This window comes from Salmo trutta, chromosome 14 (genome assembly GCF_901001165.1).
Source record: "Salmo trutta chromosome 14, fSalTru1.1, whole genome shotgun sequence".
Lineage (NCBI taxonomy): Eukaryota > Metazoa > Chordata > Actinopteri > Salmoniformes > Salmonidae > Salmo > Salmo trutta.
In genome coordinates, this window is record NC_042970.1 from 59,639,488 (window position 1) to 59,656,980 (window position 17,493).

Below are 17,493 nucleotides of genomic sequence, written 5' to 3' on the forward strand. Positions count from 1 at the left end.
TTCCTGACTGATGTCTTGAGATGTTGCTTCAATTTATCCACAAAATTTTCCTACCACATGATGCCATCTATTTTGTGAAGTGCACCAGTCCCTCCTGCAGCAAAGCACCCCCACAACATGATGCTGCCACCCGTGCTTTACGGTTGGGATGGTGTTCTTCGGCCTGCGAGCATCCCCCTTTTTCCTCCAAACATATCAATGGTCATTATGGCCAAACAGTTCTATTTTTGTTTCAATAGACCAGAGGACATTTCTCCAAAAAGTACAATCTTTGTCCCCCATGTGCAGTTGCAAACCGTAGTCTGGCTTTTTTATGGCGGTTTTGGAGCAGTGGCTTCTTCCTTGCTGAGCGGACTTTCAGGTTATGTCGATATAGGACTCATTTTACTGTGGATATAGATACTTTTGTACCCGTTTCCTCCAGCATCTTCACAAGGTCCTTTGCGGTTGTTCTGGGATTGATTTGCACTTTTCGCACCAAAATACATTCATCTCTAGGAGACAGAACCCGTCTCCTTCCTGAGCGGTATGGCGGCTGCATGGTCCCATGGTGTTTATACTTGCGTACTATTGTTTGTACAGATGAACGTGGTACCTTCAGGCGTTTGGAAATTGCTCCCAAGGATGAACCAGACTTGTGGAGGTCTACAATTCTTTTTCTGGAGGTCTTGGCTGATTTCTTTTGATTTTCCCATGATGTCAAGCAAAGAGGAACTGAGTTTGAAGGTAGGCCTTTAAATACATCCACAGGTACACGTCCAATTGACTCAAATGATGTCAATTAGCCTATCAGACGCTTCTAAAGCCATGACATCATTTTCTGGAATTTTCCAAGCTGTTTAAAGGCTCAGTCAACTTAGTGTATGTAAACTTCTGACCCACTGGAATTGTGATACAGTGAATTATAAGTGAAATATTCTGTCTGTAAACCATTGTTGGAAAAATTACTTGTGTCATGCACAAAGGAGATGTCCTAACCGACTTGCCAAAACTATGGTTTGTTAACAAGAAATTTGTGGAGTGGTTGAAAAACGAGTTTTAATGACTCCAAGCTAAGTGTACGTAAACTTCCGACTTCAACTATAGATATTCCATTAAAAATCAGCCTTTTCCAGCTACTATAGTCATTTACAACATTAACAATGTCTACACTTTATTTCTGATCAATTTGATGTTATTTTAATGGACAAAGAAATTTATTTTCTTTCAGAAACAAGGACATTTCTAAGTGACCCCAAACTTTTGAATGGTAGTGTACATCTAAAATACATCTCATCAATAGGGAGGAAAGAGTAAAAGGAATAAAATAGATGACTAAGTAACCTTCATTGATCCAATTATACTTTCTTTTAGCCTGTGTCACTTTAAAGCATTTTACCCATAAACCATTTCTTAAAGGCACAGTTCACCCAAATAACAAAAGAACACACTGGTTTCCTTACCCTGTAAGCAGTCTATGGACAAGGTATGACAGCAATCCATGATATGGTTTAGTTTCCCTGTCACCGTTTCCACATGCTAACGTTTTACAATTTGTGGGAAAAATCCTATTCAAGTCACACGACCGATATTAGCATTTTTCGTACATCATGTTCAAATCATCCGAAAGTATCTAAAATTGTAGATGTTTTGAATATGATGCGTGAAAAATGCTATTATCGGTCCTATGACTTGAATGGGATTTGTGCCACAAATGCATTTGGAACAGTCCCAGGGAAACTAAACCAAAGCATGGATTGCTGTCATAAACCAATATGTTATTTTGTCATTTGGGTGAAGGTTTAAACCGGAGTTAAAACTGATGAGCCTGTTTTGTTCATCTTAAAACTCCTTTGCGTAGGGATGTATTTTATATTGTTTCGTACACCATTCCATTCCCCTGCACCAGTGTTAAGGAAATAGCTTTTTCCAGCCAAGCTCCTATAGTGCAGCGGTCTGATATTGGCAACAATGCCTCTGGTGTGATGGCTATGAGAGTCCCCAGACAAGTAACTGGGGGCAAGGTCACTTTAAAAACTATTTTTTGGATCTGCACCACCCGGCGGTCAACTGGAAGCCACTTCAGTTCCCTGAAATTATTAGGACAAATGTGCATTCTAGGGCTGAGTTGAGTATAATTCTCATCAGTTGGTTTTGGGCCACTTGAAGTTTGCCCTTCAGATTTTTTTTTTATGCCACTGGACCATGAGATACAAGCATAGTCATAGTGGTACTGGATCAGAGATGTTGCCAGGGTCTGCATAGTAGTAAGTACAGTGATAAGGAAATAAGTACAGTGAGGGGAAAAAAGTATTTGATCCCCTGCTGATTTTGTACGTTCGCCCACTGATAAAGAAATGATCAGTCTATAATTTTAATGGTAGGTTTATTTGAACAAAAATATCCAGAAAAACGCATGTCAAAAATGTTATAAATTGATTTGCATTTTAATGAGGGAAATAAGTATTTGACCCCCTCTGAATCAGAAAGATTTCTGGCTCCCAGGTGTCTTTTACACAGGTAACGAGCTGAGATTAAGAGCACACTCTTAAAGGGAGTGCTCCTAACCGCAGCTTGTTACCTGTAAAAAAAGACCCCTGTCCACAGAAGCAATCAATCAATCAGATTCCAAACTCTCCACCATGGCCAAGACCAAAGAGCTCTCCAAGGATGTCAGGGACAAGATTGTAGACATACACAAGGCTGGAATGGGCTACAAGACCATCGCCAAGCAGCTTGGTGAGAAGGTGACAACATTTGGTGCGATTATTCGCAAATGGAAGAAACACAAAAGAACTGTCAACATCCCTCGGCCTGGGGCTCCATGCAAGATCTCACCTCGTGGGGTTGCAATGATCATGAGAACGGTGAGGAATCAGCCCAGAACTACACGGGAGGATCTTGTCAATGATCTCAAGGCAGCTGGGACCATAGTCACCAAGAAAACTATTGGTAACACACAACGCCGTGAAGGACTGAAACCCTGCAGCACCAGCAAGGTCCCCCTGCTCAAGAAAGCACATATACATGCCCGTCTGAAGTTTGCCAATGAACATCTGAATGATTCAGAGGACAACTGGGTGAAAGTGTAGTGGTCAGATGAGACCAAAATGGAGCTCTTTGGCATCAACTCAACTCACCGTGTTTGGAGGAGGAGGAATGCTGCCTATGACCCCAAGAACACCATCTCCACCGTCAAACATGGAGGTTTGACGGGAATCTTGAGTGTCTGTAGAGTTTTTTTGTTTTTTTTCTCCAAACTTTTCCACTCTCCTTAAGTATTTTATTGTTTATTTGTAGAGACAGCCATTAATGAAGGGGAGGGGGATAAGAGGGGAAGATGGAGATTTGAGAAGGCCGGTGGGGCATCGAGACAGATGGAGTGACACATGAGTGAGACAGAGGCGAGAGGTGCTGCTCCCAGTTACACTAACAGATGGGCCTAGTCACAACCTGTGAAGTTTGAGCTTTCCAGACAAAGCTATGCGGCACCCTTATGCATTATTAGTAATAATATGACAATCGGGTAATTTAGCGTAGCCACAACCTGTGTACCTAGGGCTTTCCACACAGAGCAACATAACAGTACTAGTAATAATATGATAATTTGGTTATTTAGCTTAGCCACAACCCGTTTAGCTATTGCTTTCCACGCTAACAATGTAACATCCTGTCTTTTATACAGGACTAGTAATAATATAATATGGTAATTTAGCTTAGCCACAACCTGTGTCACTAGCGCTTTCCACACATAGCAACGTAGCATCCTTTCTACAGTACTAGTAATAATACAGTATATTTGTAGGTAATTTAGCTTAGTCATAACATGTGAAGCTAGCGCTTTCCACACACATCCTAGGAATGTGGCGTCCGCTGTTCTTATACAGTGCTAGTAATAATCATTAAATGGTAATTTAGCTTAGCCACAACTTGTGTAGCTAGCACTCTCCACACAAAGCCACATACAGTGGGGGGGGAAAAGTATTTGATCCCCTGCTGATTTTGTACGTTTGCCCACTTACAAAGAAATGATCAGTCTATAATTTTAATGGTAGGTTTATTTGAACAGTGAGAGATAGAATAACAACAAAAAAATCCAGAAAAACGCACGTCAAAAATGTTATAAAATGATTTGCATTTTAATGAGGGAAATAAGTATTTGACCCCTCTGCAAAACATGACTTAGTACTTGGTGGCAAAACCCTTGTTGGCAATCACAGAGGTCAGACGTTTCTTGTAGTTGGCCACCAGGTTTGCACACATCTCAGGAGGGATTTTGTCCCACTCCTCTTTGTAAATCTTCTCCAAGTCATTAAGGTTTCGAGGCTGACGTTTGGCAACTCGAACCTTCAGCTCCCTCCACAGATTTTCTATGGGATTAAGGTCTGGAGACTGGCTAGGCCACTCCAGGACCTTAATGTGCTTCTTCTTGAGCCACTCCTTTGTTGTCTTGGCCGTGTGTTTTGGGTCATTGTCATGCTGGAATACCCATCCACGACCCATTTTCAATGCCCTGGCTGAGGGAAGGAGTTTCTCACCCAAGATTTGACGGTACATGGCCCTGTCCATCATCCCTTTGATGCGGTGAAGTTGTCCTGTCCCCTTAGCAGAAAAACACCCCCAAAGCATAATGTTTCCACCTCCATGTTTGACGGTGGGGATGGTGTTCTTGGGGTCATAGGCAGCATTCCTCCTCCTCCAAACACGGCGAGTTGAGTTGATGCCAAAGAGCTCCATTTTGGTCTCATCTGACCACTACACTTTCACCCAGTTGTCCTCTGAATCATTCAGATGTTCATTGGCAAACTTCAGACGGGCATGTATATGTGCTTTCTTGAGCAGGGGGACCTTGCGGGCGCTGCAGGATTTCAGTCCTTCACGGCGTAGTGTGTTACCAATTGTTTTCTTGGTGACTATGGTCCCAGCTGCCTTGAGATCATTGACAAGATCCTCCCGTGTAGTTCTGGGCTGATTCCTCACCGTTCTCATGATCATTGCAACTCCACGAGGTGAGATCCTGCATGGAGCCCCAGGCCGAGGGAGATTGACAGTTCTTTTGTGTTTCTTCCATTTGCGAATAATCGCACCAACTGTTGTCACCTTCTCACCAAGCTGCTTGGCGATGGTCTTGTAGCCCATTCCAGCCTTATGTAGGTCTACAATCTTGTCCCTGACATCCTTGGAGAGCTCTTTGGTCTTGGCCATGGTGGAGAGTTTGGAATCTGATTGATTGCTTCTGTGGACAGGTGTTTTTTATACAGATAACAAACTGAGATTAGGAGCACTCCCTTTAAGAGTGTGCTCCTAATCTCAGCTCGTTACCTGTATAAAAGACACCTGGGAGCCAGAAATCTTTCTGATTGAGAGGGGGTCAAATACTTATTTCCCTCATTAAAATGCAAATCAATTTATAACATTTTTGACATGGGTTTTTTCTGGATTTTTTTGTTGTTATTCTGTCTCTCACTGTTCAAATAAACCTATCATTAAAATTATAGACTGATCATTTCTTTGTCAGTGGGCAAACACACAAAATCAGCAGGGGATCAAATACTTTTTTCCCTCACTGTATGTAATTGTTGTGTTATTTGTTCACTCAGGTTCCCTTTATCTAATATTAGGTTTTGGTTCAAGATCTGATAACATTCAGTATTAAATATGCAAAAATAGAGAAAATCAGAAAGGAGGCAAATACTTTTTCAAGGCACTGTATCTACCTCTATCACTCCTGTATCCCTACATATTGTAAATATGGTATTGAAACTGACCCTGTATATACAGTAGCTTACTTACTTTCCTCTGTTCTTATTTTTATTTCTTGTGTTTTTGTTCAACCTTGTTATTTGTACTACTACATTGATATTGATTACTGCAAATCAAATCAAAAATAACATTTTATTGATCGTATACACATGTTTAGCAGATGTTATTGCGGGTGTAGCGAAAATGCTTACATTGTTGGGTTTAGAGCTAGCATTAGCATTTCACTGCACTTTTTGAAACCTCCATGCATGCAGTCTCACTTACTTATGCCCTCCCAAGAAGGAGCTTTTGGGAGATCCCTCTTCGTAATCCATCTGCAAGTCCTAGGAGAAATGAAGACCGTTACACAAGACAGAAGTCTTATTTCATTTCACTTTGCATGTTCCATTCCTCACAAGTCAGAAAGTCATTATAACTGCATGATGATGAGTATTAGAAATGAGAAATAAATGAATAAGGTTGGACCAAAATTAAATCATGACATGTTAAAGCTCCATCTCTTTTGAGTGATAGGTGACATTGAGGTTTTGTTGTGCAGAGGTGCTATGTATAGTGTAATTCTAGTTGAAAAGCAATGTGATTTATTTTTGATTTATTCAGTTGGTGAACTTCTATTCATTGGCATGCCCTATGGCAGTCATTCATTCATGCATGCAAATACATCATACCTCTTAATAATAACAATTGAATTGGTTAAGCACGTTTTAGCTTTAAGATTGTATAGAGTAGGAGGGGTAAACTACTGGCAAAGGCCTTTTAACTCTTTTCTCTATGCTTAAACTCTATCTCCACAGTAAAGACTGGATAAACTGTGTGGATGACACATCTGTCTTAATCAGATTTACCACCTTCTGCCTTTGGAGCGGAACTCTCAGTCATGCAAAACCGCATCGATTTTTTTCACCCCTAGATTATCAGACGAAATTTCGTTATTCACCGCTCTGCGTTCTGCTGAGGGAGGGATTTTCAGAGAGGGAGAAGGGAGAGAGGGAGGCAGGGGGAGGGAGGGAGAGAGAGAGGGAGGGAGTGAGAGAGGGAAGGAAGGAAGCTATAGAGAGAAAGAGAGGGGGAGGGAAGGAGAGTTGGCAGAAGATCCCAGGCTTTGCAGCTCAGTGACTCTGTCACCTCTCTGCCCTCCTCCATCCCTCGCCTCTCATCTCTCCGTCCTCCCCCTCGTCTGAGTCTGCCATCATTGCGAGGGCGATGCGCTTTGATAACCGTCCCCATTGCTTTTCTTCCATTCCTTCCCCTATAATAACGGTCTCTTAGTCACAGAGATGCCGGGGCTGCGTCCCAAATGGCCCCCTATCCCCTATATTGAGCAGTAAAAGTAGTGACCTATAGGGAATAGGGGGCCGTTTGGGACAAACCAGGTGTCAGCCTTGAACCCAATGTACACAGAATCTCAGAGGGTGCAGTTAAGAAACTGTTCAGCTACCATCTTTAGTATCTACGTGATGACATAGTGAATCATGGCAATATATATGTACAACTACAGCGTATATGTCCAACTAAATATATGCATAAGATGTGTGCATAATTGTATCTTTAGATTAGATAAAAGCATCAGCTAAATTCCATATTACAATATTATATTTCTAGGGCACATTGCTGCTGTATGGCCTAATGGGAAACACTTGACAATAAACCCTACCTTTTGTAAAATGTTACCACATCACAACACATTCATGCAGAGGTTGTGGGGAGGTTGTGAGGCTAAGCGGAAGCCTGTTTTACCGCGGTGCAGCTGTTGTATAGTTGCTGTATGTACCGTTTGTTACAAAAAGCATCTGCGGCGGGTGCTTAGGCAGCACTCCCCTGTCCAACTCAACAGGGGAGTGCGATGGGACAAACAATGATACTTTTCTCTATCAACCTCCTCTCAACCACTCTCTCTATCCCTTGTTCTCTCAACATCTCTCTCTCTCTCAACCTCTGCCTCTCCCCCCTCTCTCAAGCGTTCTCTTAACCTCAACATCTCTCTCTGAACCTCGCGCGCTCTCTAAACCTCGCGCGCTCTCTAAACCTCGCGCGCTCTCTAAACCTCGCGCGCTCTAAACCTCGCGCTCTCTCTCTCGGTCTCTCTAAACCTCACTCTCGTCTCTCTAAACCTCGCTCTCGGTCTCTCTAAACCTCGCTCTCGGTCTCTCTAAACCTCGCTCTCGGTCTCTCTAAACCTCGCTCTCGGTCTCTCTAAACCTCGCTCTCGGGTCTCTCTAAACCTCGCTCTCGGTCTCTCTAAACCTCGCTCTCGGTCTCTCTAAACCTCGCTCTCGGTCTCTCTAAACCTCGCTCTCGGTCTCTCTAAACCTCGCTCTCGGTCTCTCTAAACCTCGCTCTCGGTCTCTCTAAACCTCGCTCTCGGTCTCTCTAAACCTCGCTCTCGGTCTCTCTAAACCTCGCTCTCGGTCTCTCTCTCTCGCTCTAAACCTCGCTCTCGCGCTCTCTAAACCTCGCTCTCTCGCTCTCTAAACCTCGCTCTCTCGCTCTCTATACCTCACTCTCTCTAAACCTTGCTCTCTAAAACTCGCTCCTTCTCTAAAACTCGCTCCTTCTCTAAACCTCTCTCCCTCTCCATCCCTATATCTCCATCCCAACCCCTCTTCCTCTCTCCAGCTCCCTGTCCTCCCTCGTCTGAGTCTGCCATCATTGAGAGGGCGTTGCACTTTGATAACATCCCCCTCTCTTTAAACCTCTATCTCTTTGAAAAAGAGACGCGTTGCATTGTGACAAGGCCTAAAAATAAAGCCCTTTTGTACCCCTGTAAACAACAAGCATATGCTAAAAAAATAAAACTTATTACAAAATAGGCTAGGGGACGACTTACATGCAATATATTTCATCATTTTAACCTGTTTGGTGATTTTTCATGCTGATATTACTGCGTTATTTCATCATCCACGTCAAAACCAGGTAGGAATACAAATCATACCGTAAGGTATACAGGGCATCAATAAATATGCAGTGACGCATGACGCTGTAATAACCAAAAGGAACTATAAGCTGCAAACAATATGTTACAAAAGAGAGTACATGTTGCAAGGGCACAGGTTATGTCTTTACATGCAACGACAAGTGAAAGTGTTATGGGATGCCAACGACAGCAGCAAGACAGCGGGCTTCAGAGTGAAAAGCGTCCAAACGTGAACTGACAACATATGAACTGCGATGAGGACGAGACAACACAAAACGGAGGTCAAATATGGGCAAAAATAAGAACAAAAAGTACCATGTTAGATCTTGCAGTGTAGTATTGTTCTTCCACACAGTCCAAAAAATCGTCAGAGTCGGGCTGTTTAGTAGACAGACCAAGAAAATATAGATTATTCACAGTCATCTGGTATTTACAAAAAATAAGAATCACACACACACACACACACACACACACACAGCATAAAAAATGTTGAGGTGTTTAAGTTGTTCTCAGAAGAGGTGGGATGATGGTTGGGTTAAGAAATGTATACACAAATAAAAAATACACATAAGGGGTGAGAAACTCAAAAGGCTAGCCAGGGGACCAAAAGGCTAGCCAGGGGACCAAAAGGCTAGCCAGGGGACCAAAAGGATACCATGCAAGTGGGGCCTTCAGAAAATGTACTTTCATGGACGTGCGCTTCTAAAACAAGTGGCCGACCTTCCCCTCCAACAGAAGCACATCAAAGACAGAAGTTGAGAGAGAGAGAAAGAGCGTGGTATTACAAGCCTATGATTTTTTTGTTGTTGACAAAAAAATAAATAAAAAGAAAAACACTCCATGCAAAAATATAAAAATATATTTAGTATAATAAAGAAAAAAAGTTACAAATATAATATTTTGCTTAGTCCCCCGAGTGGAGTGTGTGTGTGTGTGTGTGTGTGTGTGTGTGTGTGTGTGTGTGTGTGTGTGTGTGTGTGTGGGGTGGGGGGGGGGGGGGGTATTAGAAAAAAAAGCATAAAACATGACAATACTTCAAGACTGGAGGATTGGAAGGCACTGTGTACAGAATTTATAACTGATTGTTAATTCACACTCACACACACATTCAAACACTGCTACATTCAAACACTGTTGAGACTGTTGAGACTAGGTTAGATATTTCATTGTTGGAAGGGTTAGAAAATGTACTTAACAACGCGAGTCTCTCACCCCTTCGGTATTTTTGAAGTCCACACACAAACTACAACCCCTATCTGTTGACTGTGGGTACGTCCCAAATGACTCCCTATTCCATATATAGTGCACTACCTTTGACCAGGGACAATATGGTGTCATTTGGAGCACACATTCTGGGTTTCCAATATAGCTTTGCATGAGGCCTCTGTCATCCCTATTGTACCACATACAGTTAATATAGTCTATATAACATATAATTCTGTAGTACGCCTCATCCAAAATACAATGCACAGTTAAGGGATAATAACAGTGCAATAGTAATAGCAGTAGCAAAGCGTGATTGGTTGGTCGAAAAGTGTGAAATGTTGATGGGCAAGCGTGTGTTGGGTTGGGTGTGTGTGTGTGTTAGGAGAGTCACTCACTGCTGGTTCGTGATGAGGTTCAGTCTCCTTCCTAAGCGGGGGATCAAACTTGACTTGATCAACTATAAGGGTTAAAAAAATTAAACAGTGAATTAAACAAACTGCAGTCCTAAGAAATGAACACACAACACATTTCGAAATATAGTCCCAGTGGCCTGGCAAAGAAAAAATTATTAAAAACGCATGCGTCGAACAGTAACATAAGCACAACATATCGCTAAAGATCGCTAAAGATTGCTTATGGGCATATTCCTACTAGTGCAGGTACCTTCCCCCATAATCCCTGTGGGCAAGGAGTCAAAACTTAATGGCAAATATTTAGACCCTCACATATAGAATCCCTGAATGAACAGTAAGCAGTTCCCCATATGCCTTTTGCAGATGCAGGGCGAATATTCAAGTCTCTTGGGAAGTGATGTCTCTGCCACTCTGAGTGACAAAAATGAGAGCTGGAGAGATGTGGGAGGAAGTGGTTTTCCATACTTAACCACAAGGTCATGAGAAGGACCGATCAGGAAGAAATCTGAAAAGCTTTCGTTACATTGTTATAAACGTGACATTATAGATGTCCTAACCAGTCACAGTGACCTTAGTAGACGTTAGATTGTGGCTACTCACTTGACGCAGTTGTAAAGATGCGTTATAAAGGATTCGTATCATTTCAGCCAGTAGTTTTGAAAGAAGCGCTCACGAGCCAAAATGGTTCCCCGAACATTGTGCACAATTGTGTACAACGTCCGTACATGTGGGGATGTGTATGTTGGTCTCACCCCGCAACCTCATTGGACAACACTGTGCTGACCTGATCCCGCCTCCCACTATAAACTTGCAACCTTATTGGACCTCATTCCACCTGCCAATCAACATTGTCCATCAAGTTCGGTTGTTGGCAGGCTTGCTCCCGTTGTAGGGTATGGTGTCATCAGACTAATATGAGCAAACGAGCAAGCAAATGTTAGAATGTCATTTTAAACAATGGAAAATGTATACTTCTACACTACATGACCATAAGTATGAGAACACCTGCTCGTCAAATATCTCATTCCAAAATCATGGGCATTAATTTGGAGTTGGTCCCCCTTTTGCTGCTATAACAGCCTCCACACTTCTGGGCTTTCCACTAGGCTTTCCACTAGGCTTTCCACTAGGCTTTCCACTAGGCTTTCCACTAGGCTTTCCACTAGATGTTGGAACATTGCTGCGAGGAATTGCTTCCATTCAGCCACAAGAGCATTAGTGAGGTCGGGCGACTAGATCTGGCTCGCAGTAGGCATTCCAATTAATCCCAAAGGTGTTCGATGGGGTTGAGGTCAGGGCTCTGTGCAGGCCATTCAAGTTCTTCCACACTGATCTCGACATTCCATTTCTGTATGGACCTCGCTTCACGGGAGCATTGTCATGCAAGAAAAGGGAAGGGCCTTCCCCAAACTGCTGCCACAAAGTTGAAAGAATAGAATTGTGCAGAATATTATTGTATGCTGTAGTGCTAAGATTTCCCTTCACTGGAACTAAGAGGCTTAGCCCAAACCATTAAAAACAGCCCCAGACCATTATTCCTCCTCCAACAAACTTTACAGTTGGCACTATGCATTGGGGTAGGTAGCATTCTCCTGGCATCCACCAAACCTAGATTTGTCCTTTGGACTGCCAGATGGTGAAGTGTGATTCATTACGCCAGAGAACGTGTTTCCACTGCTCCAGAGTTCAATTGCGGTGAGCTTTACACCACTCCAACCGACGCTTGGCATTGAGCATGGTTATCTTAGGCATGTGTGCGGCTGCTCAGCCATGGAAACCCATTTCCTGAAGCTCCCGATAAAAAGTTATTGCGCTGACGTTGCTTCCAGAGGCAGTTTGGAACTCGGTAGTGAGTGTTGGCAACAGAAGACAGGAGATTTTTACGCGCTAAGCACTTCAGCATTTGGGTGGCCTACCACTTCGCGGCTGAGTCGTTGTTGGTCCTAGACCAATAACAGCACTTACAATTGACAGGGGCAGCTCTACCAGGGCAGAAATTTGACGAACTGACTTGGCATCCTATGACGGCGCCATGTTGAAAGTCACTGAGCTCTCAGTAAGGCCATTCTGCTGCCAATGTTTGTCTACTAAGATTGCATGGCTGTGTGCTCGATTTTATACACATCTCAGCAACGGGTGTGGCTAAAATAGACAAATCCACTAATTTGAAGGGGTGTCCACATACTTTTGTATATATAGTGTGTTTGCATCAAATGTCCTACTCTTTGAAAGTCGTGTATTGATTATATTATATGCCAACGTGATGAATGATGATCGCTGGCAATCAACAGCTGCAGTGTTGCCCACATTGAGATTACCCCAATCATACATGTGTGAAAGTTTAAAAGGTGGACACATGGAATTATTTGATTTGAATGTATGGTTGACACAACATAAAGTTGGGCTGATAATTTAAAGTGGGTGAAAATTTGCAGTATACTTTTCTTGAGCGCATTACAGTTGTGTGTGTTGTGTCACACTTGCGATTCACGAACGGAATGGATGGACACGCCTTGTATAATAAACCTTATAGCCTATTGCACAATATATTCAAAAATTCTAACAAAATACAAGGTTGCTGGTTCGAACCCCTGATCCGACTAGGTGAAAAAACTGTCAATGTGCCCTTGAGCAAGGTAATTAACCCTAATGGCTCCCGTAAATCGCTCTGGATAAGAGTGTCTGCTAGATTACAAAACAAATTGTCAAAAATATATAATTTCTAATTTCAGATATTTTCTAATTTATGATGCATGGATTTGATCGATGTACTTGATGTTTTTATTGCTGTTATCAAATCAACTAATGGTAAGCCATGCAGGCACTTGAAAACTTGCTTCAGAGCGCACGTTCACTACATGACAGGCACGAGTGCGTAATCTCATGCACTCAATGATGACAAGTTCGAAAGTAAGTATTCAGTTGCTTTTATCCGCTTGGAGAGAACTGTAGATTGTTTATTATGCGTGTATGAGCCATAAAACAACACGTTGAGTCAAAAACAGAAGGTTTACATTTTTTTTATCGTTTTTAATCTTCCGGTGATAGTCAAGCAAATAACTGTCGGTCTCACGGTAATTGACCATTAATTAGCACAAAGACATTAGCATCTCCTGGCTTCCACACATAGCCTACAAGCCACTGATGCAGATCTTAGGAACATCTACATTTTAAAAAGTCTAATAAATCAATTTAATATAGCCTACACCTTCACAATAAATCCATTATTTACTTTAGACATGATATAAAGAAAATGTAGTCTATTTCAGAAGAACAGAATATCATACTCTGAGTTGTCCTGAGTGCTCCATCACGTGATCGGGTCTTACCCACAGGTTACAAGTGAAGACAGACACATCGGGGACGCAACTGAGTGAGTCCTTATCCAATTCCAAAGTGCATATTGAAGATATTGGAAGACCCGTCTATTTACTTTTCGTCAGCCAACAATGAGTAGGCCTAACGAACAGCGACAGCACTAGCCTATGTCAATCTACTATCCCCATAGTACAAAGGTCAACCTATTCTATTCTGTGCGAGAAATAAATATTCCAAACATAGTCTGGGACCGTTGTGGGATGCGATAGATCCCAAATTAATACAACCACTAGCATCCCCAAAAACTTTTTACGCAATGTGGCTGACGCAACAGATCAGAACGTTTAACTTAAAATGTTGATAAACTATTAGGCTATTTCTTCCCATTATAAGCGCTGCAATGCGCACATGGTAGTACGCTATAAGCGTAAATGTTCCATTAGTGGAAAACACCATTGCATGTAATACTTTTATTAAAAAGGTGAATTTTTATGGTGAAAATTATCTTCCCCAAACTTGAAACTCACGATCTGCTTATGTATGCCTGTTAGGCTCTACACCCCTTGTAAAGCGCATTAATGTTGTTTGGCCACTTTAGCTGTGACACAAACCTTACTAAAACATATAGGCCTATGGGCTAGGCTACATGAGGTTTGCGACTATGATTCAAAAAGTTTTTTAAAAAAGCGTCCTTTTTTCTTATGCTGGGCATCATTCAGAAGTGATAATATATAATTCACAAGTGATAGGCTAATATTGTCACCCATCAGACTATTCTTGATTTAATATTGTCTTTACATATACTAAATAATATATGTGTGAAATTTGTTTTTATTTAGAATGGACCATTATCATGCACCGGTCTCGAAACAGGGGCAGCGGGAAAAAATACACGTCATCTATGCACTTAAATAGCGAATGGAGGTCGCTTTCCCTGTGGTTTATTTTCATGCCAGCTAGGTACTCCTGTTGTAAATATAAGCAATGTGCTTAATATTAGGAAAGTTGAGAAATAAATATAGTAGGCCTAGCCTATAGAAAGCTGACCCTCCTATTTTTAGTAGAGGCCATTACTCTGTTTTCTCGCGCAATTGCATAGCCTATAGAAATGTTGTGCAACATGATCTCATGGGCTTTGATTAGATTTTCGAAAACATTTGCATTGATGTCAGAGTGATTAGAAGGACAATAGAATGCTGAGTACCAGGCAGCTAGCAAGTTTGATAGGCAACTAATGACCATCAGCGGCATCAGAGCTTGGAGAAGCCTAATTACCGTGACTAAACGGTCATGTGGAATTTGACTGCCTTCGTGACTCGTGACCGCCGGTGTGGAGGTAATACGGTCACCGCAACAGCCCTGGTCATGACTGCTTATGACATACTACGGCATGTTAATGTAATTCTTATAACAGTCTAATACCAGAGGGATAAAGACAAATGCTACTGAAGACACTCACAGTTGATCTCAGAGAGGGTCTTCCCTTCTCGTGTGTTCCCGGAGCGAATCCGATGCGGCACCGGTACAGGGGGCTGTCAAAACAGATGAAGTGGAGTGAGGAAAACAGTACAACACTAACTAGCCTGGTCCCAGATCTGTTTGTGCTGTATTGCCAACTTTTAAGGTCATTGTCAGCCCAAACCGATCAGGGACCAGGCTAGTAATACATTAGTCAAAAATGTAGCATTTTTGGATGCAGGCATTCTGACATACATTCCACCTACAGTACCGTTTATGAAAGCTTCACAAAAACCCTGTATTTGAAAGTAAAGCACTGTTATGTGTGTTTGATATTATTTCAATGTGCTTGTACGCATCTGACACTGCCTTAAAATGACATCTAAAAAGGGATTAAATTGTATTTTCAAGTATTGTGTGGCAGCTTTATGAAATGGGTATGCTGGTCATCGGCAGGGACTGGGGAATTTGTCAGGATCAAAAGAAATATGAAAGGAGCAAAGCCCATGTAAAAAGTTAAAGGAAAACCAGCCTCAGTCCTCTGAAAACCTAGAGAGTTACATTTTTCAGCAAGGCAATTACACACATTGTTATGCCAAAGACAAACCAGAATGGCATTCCAATAAGTGTTGAATGTTCCTGACTGGTTTAGTCTCAGTCCTGAATTAAATTTGCTTGAAAATCAGAGATATGGTTCAATTATTCCTGTTCATCAATGATTCCTAGCCAAATTTATTGAAGCAATTTTGACAAAAATAATGGACAAATGTTGCCCAAAGAGTTGTGCAAAGTTGGTAGAATATTATTCACAGCTGTAATGGCTGCCAAAAGGTGCTTCCACCAAGTATTAACATATGCAATCAAGACATCTTTTAAACATTTTTCTCAAACTTTCTATCACTTTAAATGTGGAGTAGATTGTGTAGATCTGTAGGTAAAAAATCCAGTGTAATCCTTTTTTAGCAAAATGTGAAGACTGTGCGAGGGGTGTGTAAAAAAAGTATTCTGACCCCTTAACTTTATCCACATTTTGTAAGGTTACATCCTTATTCTAAAACAGATTCAATTGTTTTTTTCCCTCATCAATCTACACACAAATCCCCATAATGACAAATCAAAAACAGGTTTTTAGAAGTTTTCGCACATTTATAAAAAAGAACATACTGAAATATCACATTTACATACACTACCAGTCAAAAGTTTTAGAACACTCATGAGAATACTCATTCAAAGGTTTTTTTTTATTTTTTACTATTTTGTACATTCTAGAATAATAGTGAAAACATGAAATCTATGAAATAACACATATGGAATCATGTAGTAAGCAAAAAAGTGTAGTAACTAAAACAAAGTGAGATTCTTCAAATAGCCACCCTTTGCCTTGATGACAGCATTGCACTCTCTTGGCATTCTCTCAACCAGCTTCACCTGGAATGCTTTTCCAACAGTCTTGAAGGAGTTTCCACATTTGCTGAGAACTTGTTGGCTGCTTTTCCTTCACTCTGCGGTCCGACTCATCCCAAACCATCTCAATTTGGTTGAGGTCGGGGGGATTGTGGAGGCCAGGTCATCTGATGCAGCACTCCATCACTCTCATTCTTGGTAAAATAGCCCTTACACAGCCTGGAGGTGTGTTGGGTCATTGTCCTGTTGAAAAACAAATGATAATCCCACTAAGCCCAAACCAGATGGGATGGCGTATCACTGCAGAATGCTGGGTAGCCATGCTGGTTAAGTGTGACTTGAATTCTAAATAAATCACAGACAGTGTCACCAGCAAAGCACCCCTACACCATAACACCTCCTCCATGCTTTACGGTGGGAAATACACATGCGGTGATCATGCGTTCACTCACACCGCGTCTCAAAGGGCTGTCATGTACCTTTTACTGAGAAGTGGCTTCCGTCTAGCCACTCTACCATACAGGTCTGATTGGTGGAGTGCTGCAGAGATGGTTGTCCTTCTGGAAGGTTCTCCCATCTCCACAGAGGAACTCTGTAGCTCTGTCAGGGTGACCATCGGGTTCTTGGTCACCTCCCTGACCAAGGTCCTTTCCCCTCCCGATTGCTCAGTTTGGCCGGGCGGCCAGCTCTAGGAAGAGTCTTGGTGGTTCCAAACTTCTATTTAGGAATGATGGAGGACACTGTGTTCTTTGGGACCTTCAATGCTGCAGAATTGTTTTGGTACTCCTCCCCAGAGCTGTGCCTCAACACACGGTCATCTCACGGATGATCAATGGAAACAGGATGCACCTGAGCTCAATTTCGAGTCTCATATCAAAGGGTCTGAATACTTATGTAAATAAGGTATTTCTGTTTATTATTTTTCATAAAACGTGTGAACATTTCTAAAAACCTGTTTTCGCTTTGTTATTATGGGGTATTGTGTGTAGATTGATGAGGATTTTTATTTTGTTTAATCCATTTTAGAATAAGAACAAC

At 41.9% G+C, this 17,493-nt stretch overlaps 1 protein-coding gene across 2 annotated transcripts in view; it reads right to left on the reverse strand.

Moving 5' to 3' along the window:
* map4k3a (mitogen-activated protein kinase kinase kinase kinase 3a) overlaps positions 1-17,493 on the reverse strand; it is an 87,020-nt gene that overhangs the window by 16,016 nt on the left and 53,511 nt on the right. The window contains exons 13-16 of one of the 2 annotated variants that reach the window (XM_029776581.1): positions 15,053-15,125; positions 10,258-10,319; positions 8,972-9,034; positions 6,007-6,065 (exon numbers count right to left, since the gene is read on the reverse strand). In XM_029776581.1, coding sequence (XP_029632441.1) covers positions 6,007-6,065; positions 8,972-9,034; positions 10,258-10,319; positions 15,053-15,125 — 257 coding nt within the window. The remainder of the gene's footprint in view (positions 1-6,006; positions 6,066-8,971; positions 9,035-10,257; positions 10,320-15,052; positions 15,126-17,493) is intronic. The other variant, XM_029776582.1, reaches the window with a different exon arrangement.